Source organism: Phascolarctos cinereus, unplaced genomic scaffold, assembly GCF_003287225.1.
Source record: "Phascolarctos cinereus isolate Bilbo 61053 unplaced genomic scaffold, phaCin_HiC Scaffold_2;HRSCAF=192, whole genome shotgun sequence".
NCBI classification, from domain to species: domain Eukaryota; kingdom Metazoa; phylum Chordata; class Mammalia; order Diprotodontia; family Phascolarctidae; genus Phascolarctos; species Phascolarctos cinereus.
The window spans coordinates 49,209,191-49,221,826 of record NW_027555625.1 but is presented as its reverse complement, the minus strand read 5'-3'; the positions used below and the strand labels follow the sequence as shown (position 1 = coordinate 49,221,826).

Below are 12,636 nucleotides of genomic sequence, written 5' to 3'. Positions count from 1 at the left end.
AAATAAAAATTTGGCATGGTGAGAGTAACAATATTATTTTTGAAGGCTTTTTTTCTAGTTTTATAGTCCAGAAAAATCGTCCTGTCCCCAAGGAATACCCATATTATCCTACAATATGCATTTTTATCCCTTTTATTTTTCTGGATTTTTCTAACATCAGCTTTGTCAGTTGTTTTACACATGAAGCCCCTCCCCCAAATTATAAAAGCTTCTAGTCTGGATCCTTTAGCAGCAATCTTAGCACTGGAGGGGGAGGGGCAAGTTACATCCTTTTATCAGTTGTTATACTGGTTTAATAGAACGTGCTATGCTCTGTGAGCAAAGCAAAATTGAAGTAGCTGGAAAGGAACGCAAGGTGTGCAGATTTAGAGAATCCGCTCCAAATGTCCAGGTGGACTATCCGTGCCCAGCCTGTGGGTAGAGCATTCCGAGCTCGTATTGGTCTGATCAGCCACAGTCTGACGCACCGAAATTTGACTCTAATAGTGATGTCATTTTGGTCTTTCTCAAGAACGAAGGACAACCACCACCATGAGCACCACCACCTCATGGTGTTGGCAGAAGTAATCTGAGAAAGGTCTGCAGTGGAATTCTACCACAAATCTGCCCTCAAAATGGCACCTGTGCTTAGGGCATAGCAAGTCTTGATGAATAATGTGATTTAAAAGGCCCCAAACCTATGAAGGTTCAACTTCCAGGCCCTCCTATCACACCTCTTATCATGTGTCTCCATTATTTTCTTTTCCCTTTAGTACACCATGTTTTATTGCTAAAAAATATGAGATTAAGGAACAGTGTTTCTTCAGAGAATGCAAGCTGTTGTAATCCTTACCCTTGCCTTCGATAGTAAGTAAAATGACTGTCACTCTGTACAGGATGGGTTGGATAGAGAACCAAGCTGGAATCAGGAAACTAAATGTGAGGAATCTCTTCGCCCCTTCTAAGCCTGATTTTCTTACATTTTAATCAGCCAGTGTTTAGCATACAAGTCTCATCTTTACCGGGCTGTCTGTTAATTCTGGTTGGGTTCATTTGGGTTTGTTTGATTGGTTTTTTGTAGTTGAAATCAAGTGACTTTGATGTCCTGAAGAAGCTGGTGCCTCTGCTAGAAGAGGTGTCCTGCACGTACCCAGAGCCTGTCATTCAAGAACTTGCCACCGATCTCCGCATCACCATCTGTACCCACGGTGCCTTCTCCACTGATGCAGTCAGCGCGGCTGCGGAAGCCACAGTGAAGACCAAAGATCCAGGAGGGGGCAGGACGGAGGGACAGCCTCATATCAAACCTCAGAGTAGTTCTGAGGTTGATGTGGTCCAGACACAGTCGGACCAGCAGCCCCAGCGCGAGAAAGCCAGCCACACAGAGAGCCCCTCTGCCGCTCCACCCACGTCCCCCGAGGCCCAAGGAGTGAGCCCCAGGCAGCAGCGCGTCTCGGCCGAGAGTTCCAGTGCAAACCGGAGGCCCAGATGCGCCACCCCAGAACAGTTTCAGGAGGTTCTCTTGTCAGCCTACGACCCTGAAATTCCAACACGGGCTGCTGCCTTGAGGACCCTTTCCTGCTGGATAGAACAAAGAGCTCCCCAGGCACTTAAGACCCAGGAGAAGCTTCTGAAGGTGAGCAGAGCACACTCTAGAAACCATCCAGGCAGGGGAGGGTGGCTTGAAAACCACTTCAGTTGAATTCCACAAACATTTATTAAGCACTTACTATGGGCCAGTCCAAAAGAATAGGCCTTCGTCCTCAAGTGCCCTCCATTCTGAAGGGGCTTGGGGAGCCACAGCATGTAAGCAAGGAGGATAGCACAGTAAACTGAAGAGGGAGAAAGCACTAAGAAATTGGGGAAATTGGGAAAGGTTTCATTTCGACAAGGATTGATTGACTGTCCCACTGAACTTGGACTGGACACTTGGGTGGGCTTCTTACTTCATCAGTATGGGATACAAATGGAAATCCCTTTGATCCTGGGTAGCTCTTGGTCGTGTTGTCCCATGGATCCTCCATATAGATTCCAGTCAGTGCAATGGAGACCTCCCTTTGGTTCTCTTAATATTTGGGGACACAAGGACTTCACTGGGCTTTCCCATCTGTTACGGCATCTTCCTGCTGTAAGACTGACCCAGCACCTCCTTTTGGGGTTGGATAGATCCTCTGTGGTGTCTTTTATGTTAGGCTCTCATAGCAGACAGATGACATGCTTTTGACAGGCTTATAATTGTGGAACTAAGACCTACACACACGAGCCAGTTTGATAATTCTTTTTTTTTTTTAAACTGGACTTGTGACTTTGTTGGCATAGGGAACTAACTCCCCTTCCCAAGGCAGATTGGCTGCTGTTCTTCAGCCTGTGATCTTAGAGAGTTGCCTATGCCAATGAGTGTTTAGGTGACCTGCCCGGGGTCATACAACCTAGATGTGCCACAGGCTGGACTTGAACCCAGCTCTTCCTAACTGTCGGACTAGCTCACTAGTCTTTGTGCCCTACTGCCTTATTAGAGAGTGAGGCAGTTCAGTTAAACTCAGTCATAGTGTCCACATGTGTAGACTAGGTAACAAATGCTCCGGAGCATCAGTGCTGTTGACTCTAGGCTTTGGAAATTTGGAAGGAGGAGTTAGGATTTGGAAGGTGAAGAGAAAGGGTGTTCCGGACAGACAGCAGGAGCAGAAGTGCACAGGCAAGGGGAGACCCTTTTGTGATAGATGACTCTAATTTTAATAAAACCTTTTGCTGTGAATAAAAATTGCCCCTTCTACGGCCCTCCTGCCCCCTTTCACGCCCCTGCTCTTTGGAGCAGTGTGGGACAGAGCTGGGAAGTGTCCTGTGTTGTCCCTGATCTCATCATCCAGGGGATCTGTGATGCTCTGGAGGCTGGAGGGCGTGCCCCTCACAGTCCCTCACCAATCAGGGGGAGAAAAAGTGACTTTGAATTGTGCATTTGTTAGTTTAGGGACACAACCCAATTGTCTTCTTTGCTGAGTGTTTCCCTGGCAACATATGTCCCTCTTCCATTTACCTTCCCATGGGGCTAAGAATCACATTAGTACTAACTAGTGTTAGTCAGAAACTGGTCACCTTTTTAAGCGTTTCGACCAAGAAAGTGCAGGTAACATTCTGTCACTCAAAGCTGATAACATTCTTCTCAGCTCCTTTGGGATAAGCATGAAACAAAATGTCTCCACTTGTCATGAGCTCAGCTGCCACCGGTGATGACAGTGTCACAGTACTGATGACTTTATTCCTTTGTCTGTTTTACTGTCACTTTCCTATCAATATGTAATGGCATCACCAGTGATTTCATTCATTTCAACAAATTATTAAGTGCCCACCTGTGCCAAATACCAGGGGCGCGGAGCACACTGTGTCTGGCCTCAAAGGGCTTACCTTCCACTCCAGACAGTTTTGTTTTTCCTGCTCCAGAACCAGAAATGGGTTATCTTGCTAACAAAGGAAGGTGGGAGAGCTTTTGTTTATTAAATTTAAAAATTGGACTCCAAACTTGCATTTTGTTTATTTTACAATGCTCTAGAACTTTTATAGACTTCCTGGACCCATTGTCTAGAAAAGAGAAAAAGAAGAAAACTAGCCCTAGGAGGACTTGAGTTCAAATCCGGCCTCAGACACTTGACATTTACTAGCTGGGTGACCCTGGGCAAGTCACTTAACCCCATTGCCTAGCAAAAATGAATGAATGAATGAATGAATGAATGAACTAACAAATGAACAAACAAACAAACAAATAAATAAATAAATACATAAGTGAATAAAAGAAAACTAATCATTGTGTTGAAATGGCTGGTATAGGTCTCATAAGTTTTGCCTGTTCTTTGTACATTAAGGCTGCTGTGTTTTGTGATTTCAGGTATTTTTAGAGAATATGGAGCATGAAGACACCTTTGTGTATTTGTCTGCTATTCAAGGTAAGTTAGTCCTGGTAAAAGGCATTTTATTATTATTATATTTCCTCTGGTGTTTTGTTCATATTTTCAAGAATTTGTGTTTGCCAAGAGTTTTGTGTTCATAGGCTCATAGTTCCATAGTTTATCCATCATACCGTAGACTTCCTCCTGCCAAGTAGGCGACACTCCCTTTTACTTGAGTACTCTAATGGATGTGTTCTCTCCAGTGAAGTAGGCAGCAGCCCCTCTATCATGCCTATTCTGTGGCTGCTTCTCTGGTCCATGTCCTCCCAGATCCCCCTACAGGGGTCTGCCCAGTGTGCTGGAAGCCTTCCTGCGTTTTTCTTGATGTTAAGAGGGTATCAGTGGAGGGCTTTGGCTGTACACCTGTCATTCCTTACCCATCTTCTCTTCCTGTCATGTGTTTCCATGCTGACATCTTTTTCTCTTTATCCTACAAGTTCTTCAGTGGTTATATTTTGCAGCCTGCTCTCACCCATTATGTTTCTCTCCGTTCCTTTCTGTGTGATACTCATTTTTAATTCTTCCAGAGGCAATATTTCATGTCTCACTCATACAGCAAAATCCCACATGGGTAGAATATTAGTATTTCAAAGATGAACTTTTGTTTCCGTGGGAAGTTTGGGGTCATTGATGGAGCTTTGTAATTTCCCAAAGGCAATTCAGCCCTCTCTTCTCCTGTTCAGTTCCAGGCCCAACTTGTTGTCCCTCAGCCCTTTTTGTCCCAGATACAGGTTGCCCTTCTAAATGTATGTCAAAACTGGGCAGTGGGTATTCTTCATCCAGTTGGTCATTCTGTGTGGATGGATGATTAGTCCAAACTTAAATTCTGAGTGGCTGTAAGTCTCATCCAGGAGACTCTGAATTGTTCCAGTGCTTCATTGTTTTTTTTCAGAATAATTGTGTTTCTTCTTTAATTATATATAAGTAGACATTTGTTTCAAAAAATTGCTGAAAATCTTTCCTTGTTTTTGAGCAGCTAGCTAAGAAAGGAATTTTCTCTGGGTTAGCTGGAGCACAACTAGATTCATAACTAATTAATTTAAAGGTCCACTATATGTGTATGATGTATGTATATACGTGTATATGTGTGTGCACATTATGTATATATGCATATATATACACACATATAGACATGAAAGAACAGAAATAAAAAACTTAATCTCCACTAATCAACTCACTGATTCAACTTAGAGTGCTAACCAGAAGAATAGAATTGTCAGATATTCCTATACAAGGATTTCTGAGCTAATGGTGGAGACAAGTTATTTGGGTAAAACACTGCAAGCAGTTGCTTCATCTGCTGGTACAATGTTATCCACAAACAGGAACATCTGGAGGACGCCACCGTCCGTAGATAATCCCTCTTCAACTTGCACTCTGCTCTGGATCTTCTCCATCATCGATTACTGAACACACTTTGCAAGCTAAACCCAGTTTTATACCTCTCCTGATATTTATGATCGAAAGGGCAATGAATGAGATTATTTTTGTTTTATTTCTTTTAAGGAATCTTGAATTATTTTGATGTATAGATGGGATAAACCTTGTTCCAAAAGAGTCTTTAAGGCAACATTTTGCTCTACTAAATAGAATGTTTTTTTATAATCAAAAAAGTTAACACAATGGGATCTTATATTCTAGGCAGTCAGGTGTGAAATGGCAAAGACATAGTCCTTTGGTGAACATTGATTACAAAAGCCTGCCTCCTTCCCTGCTAATGTGTATTTATGTATAAAAGGAATCGCATAACAGTTTTCTGTAGATGAGAGAGCTGGCAGATGCATCAGTAGTCATTGATGTTTTTTCCCAGTCTTCATTTTTTGGTATTCATGAGGTCCAAAATTCATTCCATGCTTTATATAGCTTACCCTCCTTCAGCTACTTCTCATATTGATCTGTTAGCACAATTGTCTCACAGTTATCTTCTCCTGCATGGACTTTCTTTGTGTATACTTGGTCCAGTTTGGCTACTTTTCCCATTTTTATTCCCTTTGGTGCCATTATTGTCCCTCTGAGAAAAATATACATAATACTGTAAAGTTAGGGACCATGTTAGTGTATAAGACACTCTCCTTAAATTATTTCAACAATAATTTCAGAAGGACTACAGAGGAGTAAATTCTACCATCTCCTTCAGTGTCTTACAGTAATAAAGAAGGCTTTCTTTGTACTTAATTGTTTAATAAGTCACTAGATCAAGCCTATTTACACAGTTCAGCAGCAATATCAACAACTCATACCTCTGACCAGCTTATACTAACTCACCCACGTCTCTTATGGGGGAATGGCAACCCAGAAAGGATTGAGGAGAAGCTCTCAGATTATAATCTGTTTTGTACCTCATTCAGCTAGTGAGGGAAATCTTGATTGCAAGCAGTAGGAGGTGGGGGTGGGGGGAGAGGAAGGAAAGCAGACACCTGGTGCTCTTGGAAGAAAAAAGGAAAAGAGCTGATAGAAAGCTAGCTTGGAGAAGATTCCAGGGGCTTACAAAGGGGGGAGGACTCCCCCCTCCAAATTCAGGGAGGCTCCATCAGCTCCCTAGGTCCAGTCCGTGGGAGAACTAGGGGGCCTCCTTCGTCTATGATAGGGGGAAAGACTACCTGTCTAACATCTCAAACTGGGATTTGGATCCACTTTCTCATAGAAATTTCATGGTGGTGATAGTTAAATTCTGTAGTACTATGGGCATAGTGTTATATTTCAGGTGCCTCATAGGTTAAAGTGGCTTTAATGGGCCAGCCTAGGAGCCTAACCACTGTGTATAACATGGTTTCTATGGAAACTTTTGGAGCACAGTCTGTTCATTGTTTGGAGACTTGTCTGTATGTGATGTCTTTATACAGTGTCCTCGCAGACACCTGAATAGTATTAATCCATTTCTCAGATTTCTTTTCAGGCCAAAGACGTTCAAATCTTACAGTCCTTTTTTTTCCCCATTGATTGGATGTTTTGACTGTTTAGTCATTTGGTCTCCTGAATCCATTTCTTATTCTCCACCTTCCCATTAGTTTGTGTGCCCATACTGCCTGAACTTTAATCTTCCGTTAGGGGCCTTAGGAGAGGGCACAGCACAGTGAGGGCTTTATCTAAGAGGGCCTACAAAATATACTTTCATTTGTTTTTCTCCCCAGTATATCATGACCTTTTAAAAAAAGTTAACACCTCATTCTTAAAGTCAGGTATGTTTTAAGTTTCTGTGATTTTTCTTCCCCAGGGTGCCTTTTACCTTCGTGGTTATTAATCTTTCCTTCTGCTAGTATTATTTGTTAACTTTTTGTTTGTTTGTTTTTTAGGCAGTTGGGCTTAAGTGACTTGCCCAGGGTCACACAGCTAGTAGGTGTCAAGTGTTTGGTCTGAATTCGGATTTGAACTCAGGTCCTCTTGACTTTAGGGCTGGTGCTTTATCCACTGCGCCACCTAGCTGCCCGTTTTTGTTAACTTTTATAAAGGAAAAAAACAACATTTACTACCTGTTTGACCCTGGGCAAGTCACTTAATCCCTATCGCCTCACCAAAAAAAGAAAAAAAAAAGGATATAAACAATGTACTAGTTAAAAGCTGGTCAGGACCTAGAATGAGCTGGGTGGTTGAAACTTGTCTTTGGTAGAAAGCTTACATTTACACTAATTTCTCCTTGCTTTGTCACTATTCTGGGATTGCAGAGCAATAGTAGTGATTTGTGCTGCCCTTTTAGATCTATTGCAGAGTGAGAAATCATTTGACCACTTTTTATTTGGTAGACCTTATCATGGGCATTCTGTCACCCTGTTAGGCCTAGATAGGCTAATGTCTTATGGTCAGATATACAATCAATCAATCACCATTGCTTAAGTACCTGCCTGGCACTATGGTAAAGGCCAAGGATACAAAAAGAGGCCAAAGACAGTCCCTGCTTTCAAGGACCTTGCAATTTAATGGGGGAGATAATATGCAAACAAATATTTACAAAGCAATCTACTTACGAGATACATAGGAAATAATTGACTGAGGGAAGGCACAAGAATTAGGAGGAGTTGGAAGACCACCCACAGAAGGTAGGATTTTAGTTGGGACTTAAAGGAAGCCTGGGAAATCAGTACTCAGAACAGAGGAGGAAGAGAATTCTAGGTATGGGAGAACAACCAGAGAGAATGTCCAGAGCCAAGAGATGGAGGGTCTTTAATGGAATAACCAGGAGACCAGTGTCACTGGATGGAAGAATATGTGGTGGGGGGTAAGGTGTAAGAGGGGGCTGGGTTCTGAATGGCTTTGAATACCAAGCAGAGGATTTTGTAGTTGTTCCCAGAGGCAATAGGGAGCCCCTGGAATCTATTGAGTAGGGGGGTGACATAGTCAGACCGGGGCTTTAGGAAAATCACATTAGTGGCTGAATGGAGGATGAACTGGAGTGAGAAGAGACATGTGGTAGGTAGCCCACTGACAACCATGGCAGTAGTCCAGGTGTGAGGGGGTGAGGGCTTGCCCTGGGGTGGAGGCAGTGTCAGAGGAGGGAACGGGCATATTCAAGAGCTGTTACAAAGGTGAAACCAAAGCTAGGGGCCTTGACAGCAAATTTGATAATTGAGGAGGGGGAGAATGAGAGATAGCAGGCAGGCCAGGATGACTCCTAGGTTGTGAGTCTGAGGGATGGCAGGATGGTGTTGCCTTCTACAGTCACAGAGAAGGTAAGAGGGGGGAGGATTTAGGGAGAAAGATAATGAGTTCAATTTTAGACATATTGAGATTAAGCTTTCTACTGGACATCCAGTTGGAGATGTCTGAAAGGCAACTGGAGATGCAGGATTGGAGGGCAGCAGAGAGATTGGGGCAGGGAAGATAGATCTGAGAATCATTAGCGTAAAGATAGTAATTAATTCCATGGGAGCTGATGAGATTCCCAAGTGAAGTAGTATGGAGGAAGATGAAGAGAAGGCCAAGACAGACCTCTGTGGGACACCTATGGTTAAAAGGCATAGTCTGAAGTAAGATCCAGCAAAGGAGACTGAGAAGGAGTGGTCAGGTAGGTCAGAGGAGAACCAGGAGAGAGGAGTGTCCTGAAAACCTAGAGAGAAGAAAGTATCAAGAAAGAGAGAGTGAACGGGCGGGCCTCTGGTTCCCTGTGTTCTTAGTAAAATTTACTCTTCACACAAATTTCATGTTCAAAATTGCTTTGAGAAAATGGGTCTTGGTGTGATTTGAGGATAATTTGCATAGAGATGGTAGTTGAGAAGTTGAGTGACTGATAGAAGGTAGAAGGGAAAGGGCAGAGAGCCAGGACTAGACTAATCTAGGGTTACCATGGTTTAGGTATGGGAGAAGGAGGGAACATTAAAGAAGATGAATAATCATTGTAAGTAATAAATGATGGAGGAATAGAGAACCAAGGGAAGAGATTTCGAAAAAGAGGGAGGAGATCAGTAGTATAGAGATGACCAGGAAAAGGTCCTATGCTCAGGGAGGCCTGACCTTGCAGATGAAATGAAAATCTAAAATGCCTGGAATCCATTGGCCCATTTGGTTTCCTTTCTAAGAAACTTAAAGGCTGAGGAGATACTACCTGTTGATTTCTGGGAGTAGAGGCTCCTGACATGGTGGCAGGTCACCCCAACCGGGAGATGATATTTGTTGCCCATCATCATTTGCTTCTTTAATGATTAGCCCATGGCTTGGGCATCCAAGTTTTTAGAGTTTAGAGTTGTAACAAAGCATATGCCTGTGTACCAGTCATTTACTAGCTAATTGGGTTGATGGAGGGCCTGGAGTTTTGGCCCTCCACTCTCCAAGATGGACAGTTTGAAGCTACTTGGTGTTTTAGGTACCTGTAACATATACTTAGGGACTAATGCCCTGGGTGAATTTCTAATAAAAAAGATGGAGCAGGAGTTTCCTACCTGGTACCCGGCCCTGTTAATGGTAGTTGTTCTATCACTTCCACCCACCTGAAGATGACTAAAACCTGCCAGAGGCAGATCTAATGATTTGGTCTCACAACCTCACAAGGCCCACCCCTTGTAAATGATCCCACACCACAAGGTTTACCATGTTGTGATTCATGTAGCATCTATTTTAGAAATGATAGTTTGTTTAATGGTTTTTATTTTATTTTTAACTTTTCTTCTCAAAGTAGCCTAAATAAGTGGCTCTCTGTGAAACAGACTGTATCCTTCTTTTAATTGATTTAATACTTTGAATTTTTATTGGAGTTTCTCATACTGCAGATGGCAGGAGAACAAGGCAACATAACTCTAACCCTATCCACCTGTTTTTCTCTTCTTGGTTACCATTTAGAAAAGAGGAAACCAAGATGGCAGCCCAACTCCACTCCACTTGTGTTTTATTTCTGCCTCCTGAAATCCTTTTCTTCCCTCAAGGCAGCTCAATTGTCACCTCATCCATTAAGCCTGCACAGATCCCGGTAGCTGAAATTGATCATTCCCTCCTCTAATTTTCCTAAAACTCTCTGCCAGGATCTCTCTTTCCCCCATATCACATTCTGCTGTGTCTCACAATTATTTATGTCCATGCTGTTCCACTCTACCTCCCCACCCCATCATCAGCTTCTCATGGCAAGGACCGTTGCAGTCTGGCTTGAGTGTCCTGCACACAGATTCCAGACTAATATTTGCTGAGATGAATTTGCTATCGAATCTAACCCACTGGACCTAGAGACAGCAACTAGTGTTGTGTAGTACTTTAAGGTTTGGAAAGTGCTGTACAAAGATTTCATTTGATATTCACAATAGCCCTGGGAGGTAGGGGCTGTTGTTATCTCTATTTTACAGAGGAGGAAACTGAGGCAGAGAGAGGTTAAGTGACTTGTCTAGGGTCACACAGGTAGGAAGTATCTGAGGCAGGATCTGAACTCAGGCCTTCCTAACTCTACATCCACTGCTCCACCTAGCTTTCTAAGAAACAATGAGCTGTTCTATTTATTGATAGCTCAACCACAATTGTGTCTATTGAATTAATGTATATATTTGCATCTGTATTATATCATCTTGGAACCTGGGAAGCCTGTTGGTGATAGAACATATATGTACACGCGTATGTGGACTTATAAGAATATATGTGGTGTGTGTATATATGAGAGAGAGAAAAATTGAAGAAATGAAGTTTTTAAAACAATTTCTATGAATTTTCATTATCTATGTTCTAATTGTTTTTCACTGTGGATAGTTGAGAACTAGCTTATTTTCTTTAGGCTACAATATGATTAAAAACAGCTCGCACTTATATGGAACTTTAATGTTTACAGTGAATGAAGAAATTGAGGTGAAGAGGGACAGGAAAATTGAGCTGAAAATTCCCCAGCTGTTGGCTGAGTGACAGACAGCCTTGGTTATGGTGTGACCCAGACCTTGTTTCTAGTAATCGGAACTATAGTTGTTTTTCCCCCTAATTCTTTTTTGCTTTGACTCATTTCTTTTGGACTTCGGATTACGAATGAGTAAATGATGGATTTGATCTGTAACTTGTCTGAGGACTGATCCCTGTATAAATGTAGTTTTCAATTCACAGAATCACAGAAAGTTAGAACTGGAAGAATTCTTGTAGATCTTTTACTCTGTTCCTCTCATAGATGAGGAAACAGATCAAAAGAGGAAAAAGTGACTTGTCTAAGGTCACAGTTATGTAAGAATTCCCTTTGCATGACTGCTTTAGACACAGTCACTCTCAAATGAGTCCTTCCCTTTCTTTTGTGTTCATTAGTTTATATATTGACTCACATACTTAATCTCTCCTCTCGTCTTTGTTCCCCTTCCTGCTAAATTCTAAGAATTTTTCTGTAGAGGACTGGAGTGTTTGTTGCTTTGGTATTCCTCTCCCTGACTCAGGATCTTTGGAAATGTTTGCTGAGGTAGAGTAAGCACAGTGAGTGTGCAAGGAATAGCTTGGGTAACAAAAGACAACTTATTGAGGAGTAAAAAAAGGAGAAGGAGAAAAGAAATCATGACGAGGATTAAGGAGTCCAGAAGAGCTGTGGAGGAGCCGCGTGACAGAGAAGCAAGCCTTGGAAAAACCAAGAAGGGACATCTGACTTGATGCCCTCCCCCCACTCCATAGCGGTCTTCCTTGCCATCCACAGATCCATGGAGGCCCTAGCTGACCCAGCTTCTATGCCGTCTCCACGTGCCGACGTCAGCGTTCCGTGGACCGTCTTCTCTTTTACTTCAAGGGAAATGGATGATGCTTTGCCAAATGCTTGTCCCTAGATTCCATGTTTCTCTTTCACCTCCTTCACATTCCATTGTTAGATATTTTGTGGGAAAACCATTTTTACAGAACCCCCTGAGGAGAAGTTTGAAGGAACTCACCCCTCAACCAGGGGTCTCTGTGGATTCTACACACTTGACCTTAAAACCAAAAGATGGTGCTTTAGAAACTTTTATGTTAAGCATTGCAAGGGTGCCCTTTTTACTTCTGAGAGTGTGTGTGTGTGTGTGTGTGTGTGTGTGTGTGTGTGTGTGTAAAAAGGTGCTGTCCTTTGCCTGTGTGCACAGCTGACTAAGCAATTCTATGGTATTCCTGTTACACTGTGTTCAAGGATCCCCCAAAAAGGTATGTTCTTCCTTTAGAAGTTACTCAGAAAAAAAAAAGTTACTCAGATTTGGAGAATTTCGTCATATTGTTTTGAATAATTAACCTTCTCCACATTTAGGCCAGTTCTGTAATAGAATTGTTCATCTGGCCAGTACCTCCTAAAGTGCCCCTGGGGTCAGGTCATTGGTAGTACCCG

General features: G+C 42.5%; 1 protein-coding gene across 1 annotated transcript in view; it reads left to right on the top strand.

Moving 5' to 3' along the window:
- TANGO6 (transport and golgi organization 6 homolog) overlaps positions 1–12,636 on the top strand; it is a 207,676-nt gene that overhangs the window by 71,758 nt on the left and 123,282 nt on the right. The window contains 2 exon segments of the mRNA XM_020989092.2: positions 1,061–1,615; positions 3,860–3,917. Coding sequence (XP_020844751.1) covers positions 1,061–1,615; positions 3,860–3,917 — 613 coding nt within the window.